This window comes from Podarcis liolepis (genome assembly GCF_965112155.1).
Source record: "Podarcis liolepis genome assembly, chromosome: 7".
NCBI classification, from domain to species: Eukaryota; Metazoa; Chordata; class Lepidosauria; order Squamata; family Lacertidae; genus Podarcis; species Podarcis liolepis.
In genome coordinates, this window is record NC_139561.1 from 86,682,246 (window position 1) to 86,705,025 (window position 22,780).

At 49.3% G+C, this 22,780-nt stretch overlaps 1 protein-coding gene across 1 annotated transcript in view; it reads right to left on the bottom strand.

The window, feature by feature from the left end:
* The window catches only part of LOC310711103 (uncharacterized protein), a gene marked incomplete at its 5' end in the record, with an annotated part of 59,580 nt that overhangs the window by 11,926 nt on the left and 24,874 nt on the right, over positions 1 to 22,780 (bottom strand). Inside the window, 7 exons of the mRNA XM_083512575.1 lie at positions 1,967 to 2,080; positions 5,984 to 6,118; positions 7,674 to 7,793; positions 10,364 to 10,494; positions 16,250 to 16,310; positions 19,844 to 20,098; positions 22,577 to 22,640. Of these exons, the coding sequence (XP_083368701.1) occupies positions 1,967 to 2,080; positions 5,984 to 6,118; positions 7,674 to 7,793; positions 10,364 to 10,494; positions 16,250 to 16,310; positions 19,844 to 20,098; positions 22,577 to 22,640 (880 nt within the window). The remainder of the gene's footprint in view (positions 1 to 1,966; positions 2,081 to 5,983; positions 6,119 to 7,673; positions 7,794 to 10,363; positions 10,495 to 16,249; positions 16,311 to 19,843; positions 20,099 to 22,576; positions 22,641 to 22,780) is intronic.

A 22,780-nucleotide genomic window follows, 5' to 3' on the forward strand; every position in this document is an offset into this window, starting at 1 on the left:
GCGTGGCTGCCTCAGTCGCTAGCAGCATCTGTCTGTGGGTGTTTCTTAAACCTTTTCCAGCATAGAAGCTGTCTGACTCCCAGTCGCCTCCTCCTCTCACTGCGCGGGAGTCTTCTGCACAGGGAGGGCGTGGGTAGTGGAGGGCCTGTGCTCTCCTCACTGATCTCCAGAAAAGAATCCCTGAGCTCTCCCTCCGCTTCCCCCATTTGCCCCCCTTTATCCCTGGTGTTGCGCTGATTTCCTTCCTCCTCTACCGAGCTGCTTCTCCCCCTGGTGCTGGGTCCTTCGCCTGCAGAATCTGGGAGCCTCCCCTTCGCCTCTCGCTCTGATGTCAGTTACCTGACAGCCATCTAAAAAGAGTGTATTTTGTGGCAACTGTAAATCACACCAGTTAATCACCAGGGCACCCGTCAGGGTTCAGAACCTCATGCTTGGACAGAAGTCATGCCCAGGGACTCCAGACTAGCTAACTCAGGAGAAAAACCAAAGAGATTACAGCACTTTGCAAGTATCTGGCCTCACAGTTACAGAGAAAAACCTGAAACCAACACAGAAAGCGCCTGGTATCAGCACAGGATTTAGGGCAGTGCGGGTGGCCGAGTCGAGGGGGTGCAAAATTGAAAAGATCCATAATGGGGAAAGATCCATTTGGGGCGTCCAATTTTGGCCTTGCACAGGGTGCCACATTACAAAAGATTACCAAAAGCCTGCCCCTGTTAAAAGCTCCCGGTTTTTCACCTCCCCTAAGTGGCAGTTTTACTGTGGAGCAGATGAATGAGCACAAACATTCTAACATCCGAGGAGGAAGTCCCAGCCTTCCAGAATGCTGAAAACAGGGCAGGGGCGGCGAGGGAAAGAGGGGTGTTGATTTGGGGGCAGGAAAGAAATGGAAAATCACACAGGACCAATTGGAAGGGCAAGGAGGTGGAACGTTGGGAAGAGCGGAGCCGTCTTTCCCATAGGGCTTAGGAGTGCGTCGCGCCAGGGCGCGAGCCTCTCAGGGGCACCCCAGTGAGTGGGGGAGCTGCACGGCTTTGCCAGTGGCCTCCCCTTTCTCTGCACCCTAACCCTAACCACATGGCTGGCCGGCGTGCAGCCTACCTCCCACGCCTCCATGGGAGGAGAGCGATCCCTACAGAGGCTTAGGATAGAAGCTGCGCCCCACTAACTACCGTATTTTTCGCTCCATAAGACGCCCTTTTTCCTCCTAAAAAGTAAGGGGAAATGTCTGTGCGTCTTATACAGCAAATGCGTGGTCCCTGGAGCCAAATTGCCCAGGGGCGAGAAACAGATTGTGCTTTTTTTTTTAAGAAAGAGGGAAGGGGGTGTTGAAAGGAAGCCGCTGATCAGCTGATCGGCAAGCGATCAGGTGGGAGATAAGGGACGCTAGTGATAAAGGAGGCTGCCTGGGAGGGGGGGGAGATAAAAGCACATGGATCCTCAGGATTTTTGCATTGGTTAACCCCAAATTCACCATCAGATCACATAGCACGTCCATGGCTACAGCCTGCACCAAAAAAACCATGCACCCACTGTTTTGTGGGGCCACAATGACGCAAAAACGTGGTTACAAACCACGGATCCACATGGATTCTCAGGATTTTTGCATTGGGCTGCCCCAAACTCACCGTCAAATCACATATCATGTCTGTGGCCACAGCATGAACCAGAAAAAATCATACATCCACTGTTTCGTTCGGAATATTTTTTTTTCTTGTTTTCCTCCTCTAAAAACTAGGTTCGTCTAATGGTCAGGTGTGTCTTATGGAGTGAAAAATACGGTATGTGGCTGGCATTGCGCAGCTCCCCGCCCCCCATCCGTGGTAATTTGGGGGCGCTGGGCGGATATTTGCACCCTGCATCTGCTAAAGACAGCCCTGGGGAAAAGGGTAGGAGGGGGTGATGTAACCCAAGGAGGAAGGAGCGACCACAGAACGTCACGCAACGAAGGGCAAAAAATCCTCACCGATCTGGCAGGTCTTCCCTGTCCACTGAGGAGTGCAGAGGCACTTGAAGCTGTCAGGGAGGTCCTTGCAAGTCCCGCCGTGGCTGCAGGGCTGGGAGAGGCAGTCGGTCACCTCTAGGGGGCAGCAAAGCAATGCGCTGCGGTTAGGAGGATCCGGCAACAGAGGCAGAGGAAAATCTTAATAATCCCTTAACTTTACAGCCATCTAACGACCGTGGAATTAACGCAGCGCCCGGCGGTTTGCAAAACTGCACTTCTGCTAGCAGTTACGGCAAGCTGAACCTAATTTGTCTCAGGAAAAGAACAGAGATGTCGCTTTTAAAGATTTCTGGTTCTTACGGTTACAGCGTTGGGGAAACTGAAACCACACAGAAAGTGTGTATGTGGAATTCAATGCATAAATCGTAGAAGAGTTGGAAGGGACCCCAACGCTCATCCAGTCCAGGGGTCAGCAACCTTTTTCAGCCGTGGGCCGGTCCACCGTCCCTCAGACCTTGTGGGGGGCCGGACTATTTTTTTTTGGGGGGGGGAGAACGAATTCCTATGCCCCACAAATAACCCAGAGATGCATTTTAAATAAAAGCACACATTCTACTCATGTGAAAACACCAGGCAGGCCCCCAAATAACCTAGAGACGCACTTTAAGAGCACATTCTACTCATGTAAAAATACGCTGATTCCCGGACCATCCACAGGCTGGATTGAGAAGGCAATTGGGCCAGATCCGGCCCCCGGGCCTTAGTTTGCCTACCCCTGATGTAGTCCAACTCCCTGCAATGCAGGAATCTCAACTGAAGCATCTGCGGTAGATAACCATGCAATGTATTGTCACAATAGACTTATCAGTCCAGCCCAGCCATCACCAATCGCGTGTCCTCCAGCTGCTCTGAATTACAACTCCCATCCCACACTGGGGCTGATGGGCATTGTAGTCCAAATCAGCTGGGGGAAGGTCTCAGTTGGCTTGTTTTTTGTTGGTTTTGCTACAATAGCCCAAACATGGCTATTCTACTGGAATAAATTAATACCAGTTTAGCATTTACTACAGCTTTGAAGTTCCCAAACTTCAGCTGTCTTGCTTTGTCTCCTTTGGAAACACCTTGGGCAGCCCAATTCCCCGAATCTGAAATCCAAAAAACCTCTGACTCCTTTGCACTTTAAAAGGTAGTCTATATTTTTGATGAAGTTTAGAATTTCTGGGGCCTATCTCAATGACAAACCTAGACAGCATCTTAAACAGTAGAGACATCACCTTGCCAACAAAGGTCCGTATAGTAAAAGCTATGGTTTTCCCAGTAGTGATGTATGGAAGTGAGAGCTGGACCATAAAGAAGGCTGATCGCCAAAGAATTGATGCTTTTGAATTATGGTGCTGGAGGAGACTCTTGAGAGTCCCATGGACTGCAAGAAGATCAAACCTATCTATTCATAAGGAAATCAGACCTGAGTGCTCACTGGAAGGACAGGTCCTGAAGCTGAGGCTCCAATACTTTGGGCCACCTCATGAGAAGAGAAGACTCCCTGGAAAAGACCCTGATGTTGGGAAAGATCACAAGGAGAAGGGGGCGACAGAGGACGAGATGGTTGGATAGTGTTCTCGAAGCTACCAGCATGAGTTTGACCAAACTGCGGGAGGCAGTGGAAGACAGGAGTGCCTGGCGTGCTCTGGTCCAGGGGGTCACAAAGTGTCGGACACGACTAAATGACTAAACAACAACAACAACATCTCTGGACTGCGTCTCATTTTTAAGCATCCATGTGTGTCCCCAAAACTCATCAGTCCTCCACTCCCCCCCAAAAGTGGGAGGAAGTCATCCCATTAGCTGCAAATACTGATGTCTGAAACATCAACATTTTATTTTTATTTTATTTATTTCTTAAACATCTCGTTGGCATTTGCAGAGTTTTAATGCATAATCTATCAGCAAAATTAACTCGATGCAAAGTCGGATTTTGCATAACTTGAGTCTGAACCTCATTAAAGGAGAAAATAAAAGTAAGGAAAACACCAAAGAAGGAAAAAGCGAGGGAAAATAGGAAACACTTATTCATCCAGTTGAGGTTCCCTTTCTACTCGGTGGAAAAATTGAACTCACATAAAAATTAGGCATGCGGAATAAATGATTAAGTAGGCTCATTCTTCTAAAATTCATGCCCATCTAATTAAACGGTCTGAACCCAGTAAAAGATCGACGTTTAATAAGCATTTTCCATTCAGATTTAAAATTTGCAAAGCTGAGTGCTCACACACATCATATGCATCCCTCCTCGAAAACTTTTACCAAAGCAGAAATTTGTGCATTTCCACCTTTGAAAAACTTTACATCTGTTCCCAAAGTTTGCAAGTGAGAGTGCTAACACTCTATTTCTTTCCTCGTAAGTAAACACCGTCATTTTTAATTTTTTTTAATGCCCTTAAGACTGTTAAGATTGGTAAAAGCAAACATCGCATTGGTGACAGCAGCCACGAAATTAAAAGATGCCTGCTTCTTGGGAGAAAAGCAATGACAAACCTAGACAGCATCTTAAAAAGCAGAGACATCACCTTGGCAACAAAGGTCCGTATAGTAAAAGCTATGGTATTCCCAGTAGTGATGTATGGAAGTGAGAGCTGGACCATAAAGAAGGCTGATCGCCGAAGAATTGATGCTTTTGAATTCTGGTGCTGGAGGAGACTCTTGAGAGTCCCATGGACTGCAAGAAGATCAAACCTCTCCGTTCTGAAGGAAATCAGCCCTGAGTGCTCACTGGAAGGACAGATCCTGAAGCTGAGGCTCCAAGACTTTGGCCACCTCATGAGAAGAGAAGACTCCCTGGAAAAGACCCTGATGTTGGGAAAGATGGAGGGCACAAGGAGAAGGGGATGACAGAGGACGAGATGGTGGGACAGTGTTCTCGAAGCTACCAGCATGAGTTTGACCAAACTGCGGGAGGCAGTGGAAGACAGGAGTGCCTGGCGTGCTCTGGTCCAGGGGGTCACGAAGAGTCGGACATGACTAAACGACTAAACAACAGAGCTATGGAAATCAAATGACGTTCCCCACAGCTCTAAGAGGAGACACTTTGCCTGGCAGAACAGAGGCAAGGGGCAGAGAGAGAGAGAGAGAGAGAGGGAGGGAGGGAGGGAGGGAGGGAGGGAGAGAGAGAGAGAGAGAGAGAGAGAGAGAGAGAGAGAGAGAGACTGAAGAGTCATAAGGACCTAAGAAAAGGATGGAAGGAAGAGAAAACTCCAACTAAAGAAGATTGGATAATAAACATGATGGACTACGCAGAAATGGCAGAAATGAACGGGAAGATCAGACACCAAGGTGATAACAAATTTAATAAAGAATGGCATAATTTTATAGATTACATTAAGGAGCACTGTAAACAACTAAAAACGTTAGTAGGATTGTTATAACACATGTAATGTAATTTGGTAAGGGTTAAAAATGGGTGTAAACAAAGTTGGATAAATGAAATTAGATGCATATGGTATATTTTTCCATCTATAAGACGCTCCCATGTATAAGATGCCCCCTATTTTGGAGGACTCAGATTTAAGGGGGGAGGTGGCCCAGAGTATAAGACGCCCCCTAATTTTTGACATTATTTTTTAGGGGGGAAACCTAGTCTTATACATGGAAAAATACAGTACTTTGAAAACCATGGGGGGGGAGTCTGCAACCCCACAATTGTGTAAAAATGATTATGTTTAAGTATCAACAATATTATTTGTAAAAAAATGAAAATTAAAAAAAAAACCTAAGAAGTGTTTGCTGGATCCGACCGGTGGCTCATCTAATCCAGCATTCAGTTCTCGCAGCAGCCAACCAGATGCCTGTGCGGAGCCCGCAATCAGGATTCGAACACAAGACCCTCTCCCTTCCTGGGGTTTCCAGGAATTGGTACTCAAAAGGATCGCTGAGTCCAATCGTGGAGGCAGAGAACAGCCATTGTGTGGGACTGAACATTATCACTGACTTCTCTTTCTCCCCAACACCTCCTCAATTTCCTCCAAGCTAGAAGCCACTTACCGTGCTGACACAGCTCCCCACTCCATCCTGGGGGGCACACGCACCGGAAACCAGGTGAGGTGTTGAGGCACGTTCCACCGTTGGCACAGAGCGCGGAGGCGCAAGTTAATTCGGCAACGGGTAACGGAAGGAGAGCTGGCATTGGGGAGACACGGGAAAGAAAAGGCACAAGGCTGTTTTGCAAATGGGCCTGCCCCAAAGCTGCTAGCCCACAGTAAGGTCTACTAGCTGGCCTCCCCTTCATGCTTATGGCCACCATAGGTTGGGCATTAAAAAGGAAAAAAGCCCCCACTCTCATGAAGTTCCTCTGTTCGCCTGGGAATTATCCTGAGAAGCCGCCTAAGTTTCTATTCAAGTGCGATTTTGGTTTTAAACACAGTGTAAGGTAGTCTCTGGGACGCGGGTGGCGCTGTGGGTTAAACCACAGAGCCGAGGACTTGCCGATCAGAAGGTCGGCGGTTCGATTCCCCGTGACAGGGTGAGCTCCCGTTGCTCGGTCCCTGCTTCTGCCAACCTAGCAGTTCGAAAGCACATCAAAGTGCAAGTAGATAAATAGGTACCACTCTGGTGGGAAGGTAAACGGCGTTTCCGTGTGCTGCTCTGGTTTGCCAGAAGCGGCTTAGTCATGCTGGCCACATGACCCGGAAGCTGTACGCCGGCTCCCTCGGCCAATAAAGCAAGATGAGCGCCGCAACCCCAGAGTGGGTCACAACTAGACCTAACGGTCAGGGGTCCCTTTACCTTTACAGTGGTATACCTCGGGTTGAATATGCTTCATGTTGAACACATTCGAGTTGTGCTCCGCGTTACTCCCCAGTAACGGAGCGCCTTACTTCCGGGTTTCGCCACTCGCACATGCGCAGACGCTCAAAATGATGTCGCGCGCATGCGCAGAAGCGGCAAAAAAGCGGCTAGCACATGTGAAGACGTGCCGTCACTAGTTACGTTTGCTTCTGGATCCGAACGGGGCTCCGGAATGGATCCCGTTCGCATCCCGAGGTACCACTGTATATTGTATTCAATTACAGTGGTACCTACATCTGGTTAAGTACTTAATTCGTTCCGGAGGTCCGTTCTTAACCTGAAACTGTTCTTAACCTGAAGCAGCACTTTAGCTAGTGGGGCCTCCTGCTGCTGCTGCGCCGCCGGAGCCCAATTTCTGTTCTTATCCTGAAGCAAAGTTCTTAACCTGAAGCATGATTTCTGGGTTAGCGGAGTCTGTAACCTGAAGCGTATGTAACCTGAAGCGTATGTAACCTGAGGTACCACTGTACAGTGGACGCTCGGGTTACGAATGTGATCCGTGCGGGATGCACGTTCGCAAGCCACAGCGTTCGCAAGCAACAGCTGAAGCGTATGTAACCTGAAGCGTATGTAACCCAAGGTAGCACTGTACATGTATTTAAGATTGTGTATGATATCATGGACTTCAATTAATAACAATAAAAAAGTGGGGGGAAAGGGCCAATGAGGTGCCCTAAAAATGAACTACAACTCCCATCATTCCTGACCGGCTGCGGCCAATGGGAGTTGCACTCCAAAGCATTGGGAGGGCTATACCTGTAGCACACCAAAATAGTTGTCCCTGCCCTGAACACTGTACAGCATTGCCAAGGATTATGGGAGAGACCCCGGCAGGCGACTGCCCTGGAGGGGCTTTTCTCGCCCGACATTTTGAGTCGCCGCTCACCTTCCTCGCAGTTCCGGCCGTAGAATCCATCGGGACAAAGGCACTCGTACTCGTTCGGCTCGTTGTTTGCACAAGTGCCGCCGTTTTTGCACGGACGGTGAGACCCACAGTAGTTCAGATCTGGGCAGGGAGGAAAGCTCAGGTGATTCCTTGGCTCCAGAGAGTTTGCAACTTTCCATCATCGCTGTGCTTGATCTAATAACTTGACATGAGCCAACAGTGTGACGCGGCAGCTAAAAAAGCCAATGCAATTCTGGGCTGCATCAACAGGAGTATAGCATCTAGATCAAGGGAAGTAATAGTGCCACTGTATTCTGCTCTGGTCAGACCTCACCTGGAGTACTGTGTCCAGTTCTGGGCACCACAGTACAAGAAGGACACTGACAAACTGGAACGTGTCCAGAGGAGGGCAACCAAAATGGTCAAAGGCCTGGAAACGATGCCTTATGAGGAGCGGCTAAGGGAGCTGGGCATGTTTAGCCTGGAGAAGAGGAGGTTAAGGGGTGATATGATAGCCATGTTCAAATATATAAAAGGATGTCACATAGAGGAGGGAGAAAGGTTGTTTTCTGCTGCTCCAGAGAAGCGGACAGGGAGCAATGGATCCAAACTACAAGAAAGAAGATTCCACCTAAACATTAGGAAGAACTTCCTGACAGTAAGAGCTGTTTGACAGTGGAATTTGCTGCCAAGGAGTGTGGTGGAGTCTCCTACTTTGGAGGTCTTTAAGCAGAGGCTTGACAACCATATGTCAGGAGTGCTCTGATGGTGTTTCCTGCTTGGCAGGGGGTTGGACTCGATGGCCCTTGTGGTCTCTTCCAACTCTATGATTCTATGATTCTAGGATAATAAGTATCCCCAGTCTATTGGCACGTATGAAAAGCACTTCTATATATCTGACAGTGGCCTTGCTATCAAGAACGCTTATGAAGGATTGCTGGAGAGTACCAGCTTGTTTATCAACAAAATGACAACTGCGTGCTTCAGTTCTTCCTTAATATACTGTATTTTTTTGCTCCATAAGACGCACCTGAACATAAGACGCACCTAGTTTTTAGAGGGGGAATGCAAGAAAAAAAATATTCTTTAAAGGGATGCATCCCAGGCTCTGCTCAGCGCTCCCTTTCACGAGCCACGTGGAGTGTGTGTGCGGCGCTTGCAGCCTTCTCCCAAGAAGCTCTTTAAAGGGAGGGAGAGACCCCTCTCGCTGTTCTGGCTTCTGGGATAGCTGCGCAGCCTGCATTCGCTCCATAACACACACACACATTTCCCCTTACTTTTTAGGAGGGGAAAAGTGCATCTTATAGAGCGAAAAATACGGTACCTGTTTCAGGTTCAGGATACACACATATCTGGCTGCTTTGGCTGCTGTGTTGCATATTTAGTTTAGAAAAACTAAAGAGAAGAAACCCCCATTTAACCTTGCCGCTCAGCAAATGGACCTCTGCTTCTTGTATCATCAGAGGTACAAGAAAAGTAGAAGAGGCCCATCCAGCAGAGAAAATGGCGACTCTCTTATCCCTGGGAATAGAAACTTCGCAATGTGTGGCTTCAGTGCAGAAGCTGCAGGATCTTGACCTCTCTGGGTCTTAGAAGTATTTATTGTTGGGGTTTTTTGTATCTTTAGTATATAGATCTTACTGTGGTTTATGTGGAAATTGTTCAGTTTGGTTGAGTATTTAATATTTAATGTATTGTTTATGACCAATTTTGTTATGTTGTAGTTACGTACCGTATTTTTCGCACCATAGGACGCACCGGACAATAGGACGCACTTTGTTTTAGAGGGGGGAGAACAAGAAAAAAAAAATCTCCCCCTCTCTGCCCAGCGCCCCTTCAGCGAAGCGGCAGGAGGCGCTGCACAGAGAGGGGGAGAACTTGCGCCCTCTTGTTTTCCCGCTCTAAAACAAGGTGCCGTTCAGGCGGCTACCTTGGAAGCCTGGAGAGCGAGAGGGGTCGGTGTGCACTGACCCCTATCGCTCTCCAGGCTTCAGGTTCCTTTCGACCTGCTCTTTGGGGCTGGCGGGGGGAAGCCCACCACCAGCCCCAAAGAGCAGGTCAGGGAGCAGCGGAAAGGCGCAGCGGAGAGGCTCCTGCCATAGCCGCGCGTCACCTCTCCAGCCGAGAGAGGGTCGCGGGGAGCTGCTTTAGCCCCATGCGCGCTCTCCCAGCTGAGGAGGTGACGCGCGGCGATGGCAGGAGCCTCAATAGCCGCGCGTCACCTCTCCAGCCGGGAGAGGGTCGCGGGGCTATGGTGTCTTCGCTCCATAGGACGCACACACATTTCCCCTTCATTTTTGAAGGGGAAAAGTGCGTCCTATAGAGCGAAAAATACGGTATTTTTTCATTTTGTAAGCTGCCATGAGCATGATTTGAACTGTGCAAAGGCGGCATACAAATAAAATTATTTATGTATGTATCTACTTGTTTGGGCCTGACTCTGCTCCCTTCTCTGGCTTACCATCGCCAGGCTTACTGGAGACAAATTTAGTGACCGACTTCCAGGCGCAACACAAAATAATTTAAAACAAAGGACCCTGTCAGTAGAACATGAAAAGCAATGGCAAAGAACCCCAGGGGTTGGGTTCAACATGAGTCATAGAGTAGCTTGGGGAAAATTCCAGACTGGCCAATTTCCAATAGAAGCCAAGCCTCTACTGAGCATGCTCCAAGTAGGGGGGGGGGCTCACCTTTGTCGCAGAGGATGCCCCCCCAGTTGGTCTCGCAGTCGCACTTCCAAGGCTCGGTGCAGCTGCCATGGACGCAGCCTGGGAAAAGAATGCACTCGTCGCAGAGTTGACCGGTCCACCCATAGTGGCACCTGGGAGGAGGAAGGGGAAAGCTCAGAGCAGCACAGTGGTTATGAGTGGGAGATGTGAGCCAACCAGCCGGCTCTAATCTGAGCAGAGAGATGGCCTCATCACACAGTTATTGGCTTCATTGTTTTAAATGTATAATGCTAGTCTCACTTGAGAGCATCTTTTTTAAAAATACAGTGCTACCTCGGGTTAAGTACTTAATTCGTTCCGGAGGTCCGTATTTAACCTGAAACTGTTCTTAACCTGAAGCACCACTTTAGCTAATGGGGCCTCCTGCTGCTGCTGTGCCGCCGCCGCACGATTTCTGTTCTCATCCTGAAGCAAAGTTCTTAACCTGAAGCACTAGCGGAGTCTGTAACCTGAAGCGTATGTAACCTGAAGCGTACGTAACCCGAGATACCACTGTAAAGGTAAAGGGACCCCTGACCGTTAGGTCCAGTCGTGACCGACTCTGGGGTTGCGGCGCTCATCTCGCTTTACTGGCCGAGGGAGCCGGCATACAGCTTCCGGGTCATGTGGCCAGCATGACTAAGCCGCTTCTGGCGAACCAGAGCAGCACACGGAAACACTGTTCACCTTCCCGCTGGAGTGGTACCTATTTATCTACTTGCACTTTGATGTGCTTTCGAACTGCTAGGTTGGCAGGAGCAGGGACCGAACAACGGGAGCTCACCCCGTCGCGGGGATTCGAACCACCGACCTTCTGATCGGCAAGTCCTAGGTTCTATGGTTTAGACCACAGCGCCACCCGCGTCCCTAATACCTCCTCTCTAAAAGCGATTCCTCTCTTTCTCCCTGGCTGTTCTGGAACTGCCTTCCGGAATGGACTGGCTGACGCCATTTCTCTCTCCCCCCCCCCTCTCCCCCTCTCTCTGTCTCTTCCTCCAAGTCCCTCCTCAGAATCTACTGTTTTGAGTAAAGTCGTCTGGCACAACCCCCTGGCACAGGCAACTGAATAGACAGCTATGTTCTAGAAAAACAACTACCAGACTTTTAGAAGACATCTGAAGGCAGCCCTCTTTAGGGAAGCTTTTAATGTTTAACAGACCATTGTATTTTAATATTTTGTTGGAAGCCATCCAGAGTGGCTGGGGAAACCCAGCCAGAGGGGTGGGGTATAAATAATAAATTATTATTATTCCTTGTTTACATCTGCCTCAGTTTCGCATCCTTTCCATCTGCGGTCTTCCCCGTGTCACATTTTAGACTGTAAGTGCCTCGGGGCATGGGACTGTTCTTTTGTCCTCATCATGCAGTGATGGCATTAATTAATAATAGAAGATGGGTTGAGTTTACTGCTTTTGGGCAGCTGTGCCCAAGTCAGCTTACAACAAACATTCAAAACATAAAAATACAGAGCACTGGGAGGGGGAAAACAAATATACAAATTACAGAGCATGTCAGCAAATTCCTATAAAGTCATACCTCATGTTATGTCCACTTCATGTTACATTCTTTCAGGTTATACCCCGTGGTGACCCGGAAGTACCGGAAAGGGTTACTTCCGTGTTTCACCGCTCACACATGCGCAGACGCGCAAAACGATGTTACGCACATGCGCAGAAGCGGCAAATCGCAACCCGCACAGGCGCAGACGCACCGCTGCGGGTTGCGCTCTTTTCATGTTGCGAACGGGCCTCCGGAACGGATCCCGTTCGCAACCAGAGGTACCACTGTATAATTAACAACAGCAACACATGCCATGTGGAACAGGGGAAGAAATGGCAGATACTTATCGTATTAAGGAATTGCACAGAGAGGGGGAGAGACAGAGACGTTTCTTCCTCCCCTTTTCCTAACTCTAGAAGTCATTGGAGTCACACCATGACACTGGTTCACAGGAGATCAGAAAGGCCGACAGGCGTAGTGTTAACCTCTGGGACTCACCGCCACAACGCGGTGATGGGCACTAGCTAAGACGCCTTCAAAAGGGTGATAGGGAAAATCAGGCCATGAAAAACATGGCGAGACTTTACCTCCTACGCCAATGCAGAACAGCGACAACAACGGCTTCACCCTAAAAAACTGTGAAGGCCATCGCCTGTCCAGACACCCCATTCCCCTCACAAAGCTACAATTCCCAGAGCGGTTTGACAACCAATCCTTCTTCGCAGGGAACTCTGGGAATTGTAGTTCTCTGTGTGTGTGGGAACCTGGGTCTCCTAACCACTCTCAGCACCCTGAACAAACTACAACTCCCAGGATCCCCTGGGGGAAGACGTGGCTGTCTAAAGGAGGGTCACAGCACTTGGAAACGGATGCTGCAAATAAATGCATAGCTGTCAACGTTTCCCTTTTCTTGTGAGGAATCCTATTCGGAATAAGGGAATTTCCCTTTAAAAAGGGAAACGTTGACAGCTATGTGTAAATGTGGCATCGGGAACTTTCCACGGAAACCCCATTTAGCCCTTTGACGCAGCCGTCGCTCGGCTTGGCTTCCCCCCCAGCTTGCCAAAAAAGCCTTCTTGCCCCACCGGGGTCATTGCGCTGGGCGGCTGGTCAAGATCCTGGCCCCTGCCCAGGCTTCCCAATCAGGGGCTGGGCCTCCTCGTAACCGCAGTCGGTGCCACACCCCATCCTTATCGGCCCTGGGATCCAAGGGTGACATCATTTTTCCTGGCCGGGACCCATAACTTCCTTCTCCTCCCAGCGGGGCTTGGCTGGCTGTTTCCTGCCCTAGGCCATTGCCCCGGCGTTGGAGGGGAGCTGCCGGGCTTCCACTTGCCGGGGCCGGCCAGGAAATCGGCTCCTTGGTGGCGAGGGGAGAATTTGGGAAGCAGGAAAAGGGGGAGAGGTAACCCAGTTCCCAAACATTATGCACCTCGCAGGGCTGCGTAATCCAATTTCACGCAGCGGAAACCCACTGAAAGTAATAATAAATAATAATAATAAAATTTTATTTATATCCCACCCTCCCTAGCCGAAGCCGGGCTCAGAGAGGCTAACAGCAGTAAAATAATACAGCATTCTAAAATCAATTCATTTAAAAATCAGTTCAAAATCAATTTAATGGCAACCATTGGGCTAGAGTTCTGTGAGGATTGCCAAAGGAGGAGGTCAGACTGTGCCTTGGCCAAAGGCCTGGTGGAACCGCTCTGTCTTGCAGGCTCTGCGGAAAGATGTCAAGTCCCGCAGGGCCCTAGTCTCTTGTGACAGAGTGCTCCACCAGATCGGGGCCACGGCCGAAAAAGCCCTGGCTCTGGTTGAGGCCAGCCTAACATCTCTGTGGCCTGGGACCTCCAAGATGTTTTTATTTGAAGACCGTAAGGCGTAAGGTCCTCCGTGGGACATACTAGGAGAGGCGGTCCCGTAGGTACGAGGATCCGAGGCCGTATAGGGCTGGTCAAAACCAGCACCTTAAACCTGATCCTGTACTCCACCAGGAGCCAGTGCAGCTGGTAAAGCACTGGATGAATGTGATCCCACGGCAAGGACCCTGTAAGGAGTCTCGCCGCGGCATTCTGCACCCGCTGGAGTTTCTGGGTCAGTCTCAAGGGCAGCCCCACATAGAGCGAGTTACAATAATCAAGTCTGGAGGTGACCGTCGTGTGGATCACAGTGGGTAGGTCAGGGCGAGAGAGGTAAGGAGCCAACTGCTTAGCCCCTGATTTCAACAGGCTACATCCACACGGCACATTTAAAACACTACGATACCACTTTAAACAGACATGGCTTCTCCCAAAGAATGCTGGGAAGTGTAGTTGGTTAAGGGTGCTGCAAGATGTTAGCAGACCCCCTCTGTTCCTCTCACAGTGCCGCAATTCCCAGAGTTCTCTGGGAAAGAGGGGTTATTATTGGTTATTATTGGTTGGTGGTTAAACCACTCTGGGAGCCATTGGGGCCTCCTGGCAACACTCAGCGCCCTTGACAAACTACAACTCCCATAATTCTTTGGAAGGGGGAAGCCATCGCTGCTACTGTTCCCAGGGTGTGTTGAACCACCCTGGGAACCATAGCTCTGTGAAGGGAATAGGGGTCTCCCGGCAATTCTCAGCACCCTTATCAAACTACCGCTCCCAAAATTATTTGGGGGAGTGGAAGGCGTGACTGTTTAAAGTGGGATCGTAGTGTTGTGTCCAGAAACATGTGGGAAATCCTGAAGGGACTGACAACTTAAATTCATAGGTAGCCATTTTTGAAAGGAATGGCACGGGCTGCCCCTGTCCTAATGGGCCAAGTCTAAAGTCTTCTCTTTCGTCTATAAAGCACTAAACAACTCAGGACCAGGTTATTTTAAGAGACCACCTTGCCCTCTCCTCAATAGCCCCACCTGGTGCCTGAGCTCAGCTGAGGGGGCCAGCCTGGCAGTGCCACATAGCCAGTGGGAGCAGGGCCTTCATTGTGGTGTCACCCACATTAGAGAACTCTGTCCCCGTGAGACAGGCACCTCCTGTTCTGTGCTTTTGAAAGCCTCTCTTTTTAATCACTCCTTCCCCAGCTGAATTGTTGCTTTTGGTTTGTGGCCAATACGATCTACAACGCAGGATTTGTATTATTATTATTATTTATTATATTTCTATACCGCCCTTCATCTGTAGATCACTTCTTCTTTTTTTAAAAAAAAAACGATTTTCAGGTTTATACATTTCAGTAATTTTTCAGCCATTTTAACATTTCAAAACTTGAGTTCCTTTCCCCCCTCTTTCTGCGGATCCTTAAATTTATTTTTAATATCTTCTGCATATCCAAACTAACTCAATTTGTTCATTTATTCATCTGCTTTAAATACCGTATTTTTTGCACCATAACACTCACTTTTTCCCTCCTAGAAAGTAAGGGGAAATGTCTGTGCGTGTTGTGGAGGGAATGCCTACGGGTGGTGGTGGGGATCTGCTGCAGTCGTGAGCAGAGGATCCATGGTTCCCCTTCCTTTCCTCCTCCGTGGCTCGCTTTGAAACAGCAAAGAGGGAGAAGAGCCACTGAGTGGGGAGGAGAGAGGGACAGAGAGCCTGCTTGCTTTAAAGGAGCAAAGCGGGAGAGGAGAGGAGCCGCTTACACGAGTGTAAGCGGCTCCTGTCTGGTTGGTTCCTTTAAAGCAAGCAGGCTCTCTGTCCCTCTCTCCTCCCCACTCAGCTCGCTACATAGCAGCAAAGTTTTTCAGCTCGCTAAGCCGGGGATGAGCGGGGAGGAGGGAGAAAAGAAGAGCCTGCTTGCTTTAAAGGAGCAAAGTGGGAGAGGAGAGGAGCCTTCTCCCCTTATACCCCTCTTCTGCATTATTAGCAGCATCCTTCTCCACACACCCCACGCGTGCTTCTTCTCCGCTTAAACCCCTCTTCTGCATTATTAGCAGCATCCTTCTCCACACACCCCACACGTGCTCCTTGTCCCTTGAGTGCTTTTCCTTCCCTCCCCACTTAAAACGTGGTTACAAACCATGGATCCACATGGATCCTCAGGATTTTTGCATTGGGCTACTCCAAACTCACTGTCAGATCACACATCTGTGGCCACAGCATGAACCACAAAAATCATACATCCACTGTTTCGTTTAGAATATTTTTTTTTTCTTGTTTTCCTCCTCTAAAAACTATGTGCGTGTTATGGTCGGGTACGTGTTATAGAGCGAAAAATACGGTATATACTCTTGCGAAACTGCAGGTTAGTACAATAATCCTTCCAATGTTCTTATCTGTTTTACAATTTGTCTGCAAATATTCAATAAACCATTTCCATTCTTTTTTCAATAAAAAGTTTGTTATCTCGATTTCTTATTTTTCCGGTAAGCTGCGCCATTCATCCACACTCAGCTGTACATACTTGCATTCTCCAGGCTCCTCACAGGTCCCATGAGTTTCGTGACAACCCGGCCGGCAAATGGCTGCAAGAAACACGAGGGGAGTTTATGTGAGCGTTGCAAATTCAGGCAGAGCGATGATACAGTGGTGCCCCGCAAGACGAATGCCTCGCAAGACGGAAAACTCGCTAGACGAAAGAGTTTTCCGTTTTGGAGGTGCTTCGCAAAACGAATTTCCTATGGGCTTGCTTCGCAAGACGACAATGTCTTGCGAGTTCCTGCGGGTTTTTTTTCCTTCCCCCCCTTTTTCTAAGCCGCTAAGCCGCTTATCAGCTGATCCGATAAGCCGCTAAAAGCCGCTAATAGCGCTAATCCGCTAATCTGTCAATGGTCTTGCTTCGCAAGACAAAAAAACCGCTAGACGAAGAGAATCACAGAACGGATTCTTTTCGTCTTGCGAGGCACCACTGTAATCATCACCATTACGATCTAATAAATTAATAAATCTAAAAGACAATCCAGATAATTAAAAGCCACAGGCCTGGCAGAAAAGAAGTGATTTTGCCTGGCACACTGATGACGCCAGGTGAGTCTCTGTGAGAGAGAGAGAGCGTTCCACAAGCAGGGAGCCACCACAGAAAAGGCCCTTTCCTGTGGTGCCACCCTCCGGACTTCTCATGAAGAAGGGCCTCAGATGATAATTGCAGGGTCTGGGACAGTTCCTAGGGGGAGAGGCATTGGGGTCCTTGAGGCATTGGGGTCTTGAGCTGCACCAGGCTTTATAGGTCAAAACAAGAAGTCAAATTTCCCAGAGGTCTGTTCCAAAGGTAAGCATTTAGGAGCACTGAAACGCAAGGTGCTTCTGTTTCAAGGGACAGGTTCTATTAGATAACAATGAAACTTCACAGCAAACACAGCTTAGGTCACTTGGAAAGAAGATATCTGAGCACTCCAAATCCCCTGCCCAAGTACATGCACAGAAAATAGTAGAACTAGCTGAAACTGATCATTGCTAGCAGTGTTTGAAACTGAGATATGAAGGTAAAGGCAAAGGGACCCCTGACCATTAGGTCCAGTCGTGGCCGACTCTGGAGTTGCGACGCTCATCTCGCTTTACTGGCCGAGGGAGCCAGCATACAACTTCCGGGTCATGTGGCCAGCATGACTAAGCCGCTTCTGGCGAACCAGAGCAGCACACGGAAACGCCGTTTACCTTCCCGCCCGAGCGGTACCTATTTATCTACTTACACAGGTGTGCTTTCAAACTGCTAGGTTGGCAGGAGCAGGGACCGAGCAACGGGAGCTCACCCCGTCGCGGGGATTTGAACCGCCGACCTTCTGATCGGCAAGCCCTAGGCTCTGTGGTTTAACCCACAGTGCCACCCGAAAGCTAGGAGCTAAATGGCACCTAGGTTATGGGCACAACGGAATGTCTAGACATGCTTTTTTTAATAACAGGTATACAGTACTGAAAATGAATGAACTGCAGCTAAAACATTATGTTCATTTTTCACATGGTCTAGTAGTCCTTCCCCTGCCCACCCCCTAATATGCTTATGAGGGTCTCCTGTCCAGTCTTCAGAGAGTAGCTGGAAGTGGGGAGGCAGAAAAAGGTCCTCCTTTCCTTCCACTCTGCAGTTTTAATTTGAAATCTTAGTCGCACTGCTGAGCTCAGAGCTCAGAAACTGCTCGCACTCATTAAATTCCCTGTCGCTAAATGCGCCTAGAACAACGGGAGTTTTGAACGCTGGTTGCAAGCTGTTGCTGATTATTATTATTGCATAACTGTAAGTTTATTGTACAGTCTTAAAAAGCTGTCTAATCGTAGAAGGGACATGGCTGTGAGGGGCCAGGGGACCCTACACTTCTGAATTTGCCACTACACAAGTGTTTCCTAGTTCTGCTGGATCTCTCAGCAGCCTTTGACACCATCGACCATAACATCCTTCTGGACCGTCTAGAGGGGCTGGGAGCTGGGGGCACTGCTATACAGTGGTTCCACTCCTTCCTCCTGGGCCATGGAGAGAAAGTGGTGGTGGAGGATGAGAGTTCAGACCCCTGGGCTCTCACTTGTGGGGTGCCTCAGGGTTCCGTCCTCTCCCCCATGCTTTTTAACATCTATATGAAGCCACTGGGAGAGATCATCAGGGGGTTTGGGCTGGGTGTTCATCAATATGCGGATGATACCCAGCTCTACCTCTCTTTCAAATCGGAACCAGTGAAGGCAGTGAAGGTCCTGTGTGAGTGCCTGGAGGCGGTTGGAGGATGGATGGCGGCTAACAGATTGAGGTTGAATCCTGACAAAACAGAAGTACTGTTTTGGTGGGACAGGAGGCGGGCGGGTGTGGAGGACTCCCTGGTCCTGAATGGGGTAACTGTGCCCCGGAAGGACCAGGTGCACAGCCTGGGAGTCATTTTGGACTCACAGGTGTCCATGGAGGCGCAGGTCAATTCTGTGTCCAGGGCAGCTGTTTATCAGCTCCATTTGTTACGCAGGCTGAGACCCTACCTGCCCGCAGACTGACTTGCCAGAGTGGTGCATGCTCTGGTTATCTCTCACTTGGACTACTGCAATACACTCTATGTGGAGCTACCTTTGAAGGTGACCCAGAAACTGCAACTAATCCAGAATGTGGCAGCTAGACTGGTGACTGGGAGCAGCCGCCGAGACCATATAACACTGGTCTTGAAAGACCTACACTGGCTCCCAGTACGTTTCCAAGCACAACGCAAAAGTTGGTGCTGACCTTTAAAGCCCTAAACGGCCTCAGTCCAGTATACCTGAAGGAGTGTCTCCACCCCCATCATTCAGCCCGGACACTGAGGTCCAGCGCCGAGGGCCTTCTGGCGGTTTCCCCATTGCGAGAAGCCAAGTTACAGGGAACCAGGCAGAGGGCCTTCTCGGTGGTGGCACCCGCCCTGTGGAACGCCCTCCCACCAGATTCCAAAGAGAAAAATAACTACCAAACTTTTAGAAGACATCTGAAGGCAGCCCTGTTTAGGGAAGCTTTTAATGGTTAATAGGTTATTGTATTTTAGTGTTTTGTTGGTAGGCGCCCAGAGTGGATGGGGAAACCCAGCCAGATGGGTGGGGTATAAATAATAAATTATTATTATTATTATTATTATTATTATTATTATTATTATTATTATTATTAATGAATCAATGAATGAAGGGGCTGGGTAGGGTCTAAGCAGAGCCTCAGGTTCTCTTTCCCAGATTTGTGGATGCATAACCTAGCAGTTCGATAGCATGCCAAAGTGCAAGTAGATAAATAGGTACCACTCCTGCAGGAAGGTAAACGGCATTTCCGTGAGCTGCTCTGGTTTGCCAGAAGCGGCTTAGTCATGCTGGCCACATGACCCGGAAGCTGTATGCCGGCTCCCTCGGCCAATAAAGCGAGATGAGTGCCGCAACCCCAGAGTCAGCCACGACTGGACCTAATGGTCAGGGGTCCCTTTACCCTTTACCTTTAACAAAGCTATATTACTGGCAGGAGTCCAGGACGGAAAATAGCACCCAGTGCAGGACTCCTGGGTTCTCTCCCCGCCCTCCCCCAATGGAGCCCCTTCTTCCTCTCCTCCGCCCCGCACCAGCCGGACGTCCCGGGACATACCCCGTGTACATTCGTCTCCCGTCCAGCCGTCCAGACAGACCTTGTTGCCCGCAGCATCGCAGCTGTGGTGCCCGAAGAAATCGTCGCGGGGCCGGCACAGGAAGTTGCAGGCCGGGCCGTAGTAATGCTCTTGGCAGCGCACCCGCACCCGGTACTCCAGCGAGGTGCTGCGCCCGTGATGCCACAGGTCCTGCCAGCCTTCGCCAGGGTTCAGCATTCCCGAACGGGTCACCCGCTCCATCAGCTGCCCTCCGCCTGGAAGGAGAGGGCGAGAAAGGCAAGGGCGCGGGAGAGGAGACTCACTAAATCACCCGGCAAATTTCCAAAGACAAAGGCAGAGGTGGAAGACCCAAAACTGCCTGGGTGCATCAGAAGGGAGGAAGCTAACTTGCAGCCAGTCAACGGCCACTGGTCCACCAAGCTCAATAATAATAATAATAATAATAAATTTTATTTATATCCAGCCGAAGCCGGGCTCAGGGTGGCTAACAACAATAAAATAGTGCAGCATTCTAAAAACATTTCATTATAAAAATTACCGTATATTTTGCTCTATAAGATTCACTTTTTCCCTCCTAAAAAGTAGGGGAAATGTGTGTGCGTCTTATGGAGCGAATGCAGGCTGCGCAGCTATCCCAGAAGCCAGAAGAGCAAGAGGGATTGCTGCTTTCACTGTGCAGTGATCCCTCTTGCTGTTCTGGCTTCTGAGATTCAGAATATATTTTTTCTTGTTTTCCTCCTCCAAAAACTAGGTGCGTCTTGTGGTCTGGTGCGTCTTATAGAGCGAAAAATGCGGTAATTAAAATCCAATTGATGGCAACCATTAAGCTTAAGTTCTGTAAAGATTGCCAGAGGAGGGAGTCAGGCTGCGCCCTGACCAAAGGCCTGGTGGAACAGCTCCGTCTTGCAGGCCCTGCGGAAAGATGTCAAGTCCCGCAGGGCCCTAGTCTCTTGTGACAGAGCGTTCCACCGGACTGGAGCCGCAGCCGAAAAAGCCCTGGCTCTGGTTGAGGCCAGCCTAACCTCTCTGTGGCCTGGGACCTTCAAGATGTTTTTATTTGAAGACTGTAAGTTTCTCTGTGGGACATACCAGGAGAGGCGGTCCCGTAGGTACGAGGGTCCTAGGCCGTATAGGGCTTTAAAGGTTAAAACCAGCACCTTGAACCTGATCCTGTACTCCACCGGGAGCCAGTGCAGCTGGTATAGCACTGGGTGAATGTGATCCCGCGGCAAGGACCCCGTAAGGAGTCTCACTGCGGCATTCTGCACCCGCGGGAGTTTCTGGGTCAGTCTCAAGGGCAGCCCCACGTAGAGCGAATGGGGCAATACGCTCTGCACTGGCCGGCAGTGGCTCTCCAAGCTGCCAAGTAGGGGGCATTCGCATCCCTACCTGGAGCGGCTGCCGGGGATAAAAATCAGGACCTTTTCCACACAAAACAAGAGATTTACCACCCTGCTACAGTCCTGCACCTGGACAGCACTGCAAATGGGCCCGCACAAGTTACCAGTCCACAATAAGGTCCGTGTGGCAGCCTGCCCGTGAGTCATTTATGGAGTGGCAAACGCATAAAAGGAACCCGAAACTATATTCATCCAGTTTTGCAGAAGCTTCCTTGCCTCTGTGCCTCCACCACATTGGTGGATTGTCCTCTACCAGGGCCAGGGCCTTCTCGGTGATGGCTCCAACCTGGTCCCATGAGACCAGGGCCCGGCAGGATTTAACTTCCTTCCGCAGGGCCTGTAAGACAGAGCTGTTCCGCCTGGCTTTCAATCTGAGCTTAGCCTGATCATTTATTCCCCTTCCTTCCTTCCCTCCCCTTCCCTTTTTTATGAAGATTACCCGCTCTGGGATCCCACAGCTAATTCTCCCCTGGTCTCCTCGCTGGCCCAAATAAGACTAATTTAGCCAGCTAGCCCTGGTGATCATCTAATGTTTATTGGATGGATTTCCCCCCTAAATTGATTTTTGAATTCTGAATTTTTTGTTATTCACGTTTTATACTGTATTTTATGCTGTTTTTTGTTGCATCAATTCAGTGTTTTAAATTTGTTGTTAGCCACCCTGAGCCCTGTTTTCTGAACTGAGAAGGGCGGGGTATAAATAAAAAAATATTATTATTATTATTATTATTATTATTATTAGACAGCTAAGGAGCTCTGCTGGATCAGATGAATGGCAGTTCACCTAGACCTCCATCATGGGCAGTGAGGTAGCCCTAGGAAACCCACAAGCAAGCAGGGTTTGAAGGCAAGAGACCTCCTTTGCTGCAACTGATATTCAGGGGTAGACTGCTCTGAACATAGCTGTCAACTTACAGATTTGAAAATAAGGGACCAGCAGCCTGGAAAATAAGGGATCAGCAGCCAAAATAAGGGATCAACAATTACTTTGATAAAATACATATTTTGTTGCGTGCAAATGGCTTTAGATACCTATTAGGTCCATAAATTACCATATAGCACATATTCAACACAAAAAAAACAGCAACAATTTGTTATTGACAAAGGACAGTTGGACACAGAAAGGGCCCCATTACCTTCAGTAGCTTATTTAAGGGACATCATCAATAAGGGACAGCAGCGGGACATGGCGCTGGGATAAAGGACTGTCCCGCCAAATAAGGGACGCTTGACAGCTATGGCTCTGAACATGGAGGGTCTCAAAATCCTAACCGTGTCCCTGTCTGGAACCCCACCCTGCTGGCTCCCCCAGGTGAGAGAGCAGCTCCTTACCTTGGCTGGTGACGTCAGAAGCGTTGGCGGCATCCCAGGCCTCCAGAACCAGAGAGTACGAGCGCTAGAAGGAACAAGGCATTTGGTTACGGGAGATTTTCATCCTGGGACACCATACATGTAAAGCACCATGATCCCAATTTAAACAGCCATGGCTTCCCCCCAGCCCCCAAAAAAAGCCTAGGAGTTGTAGTTTGTTAAGGG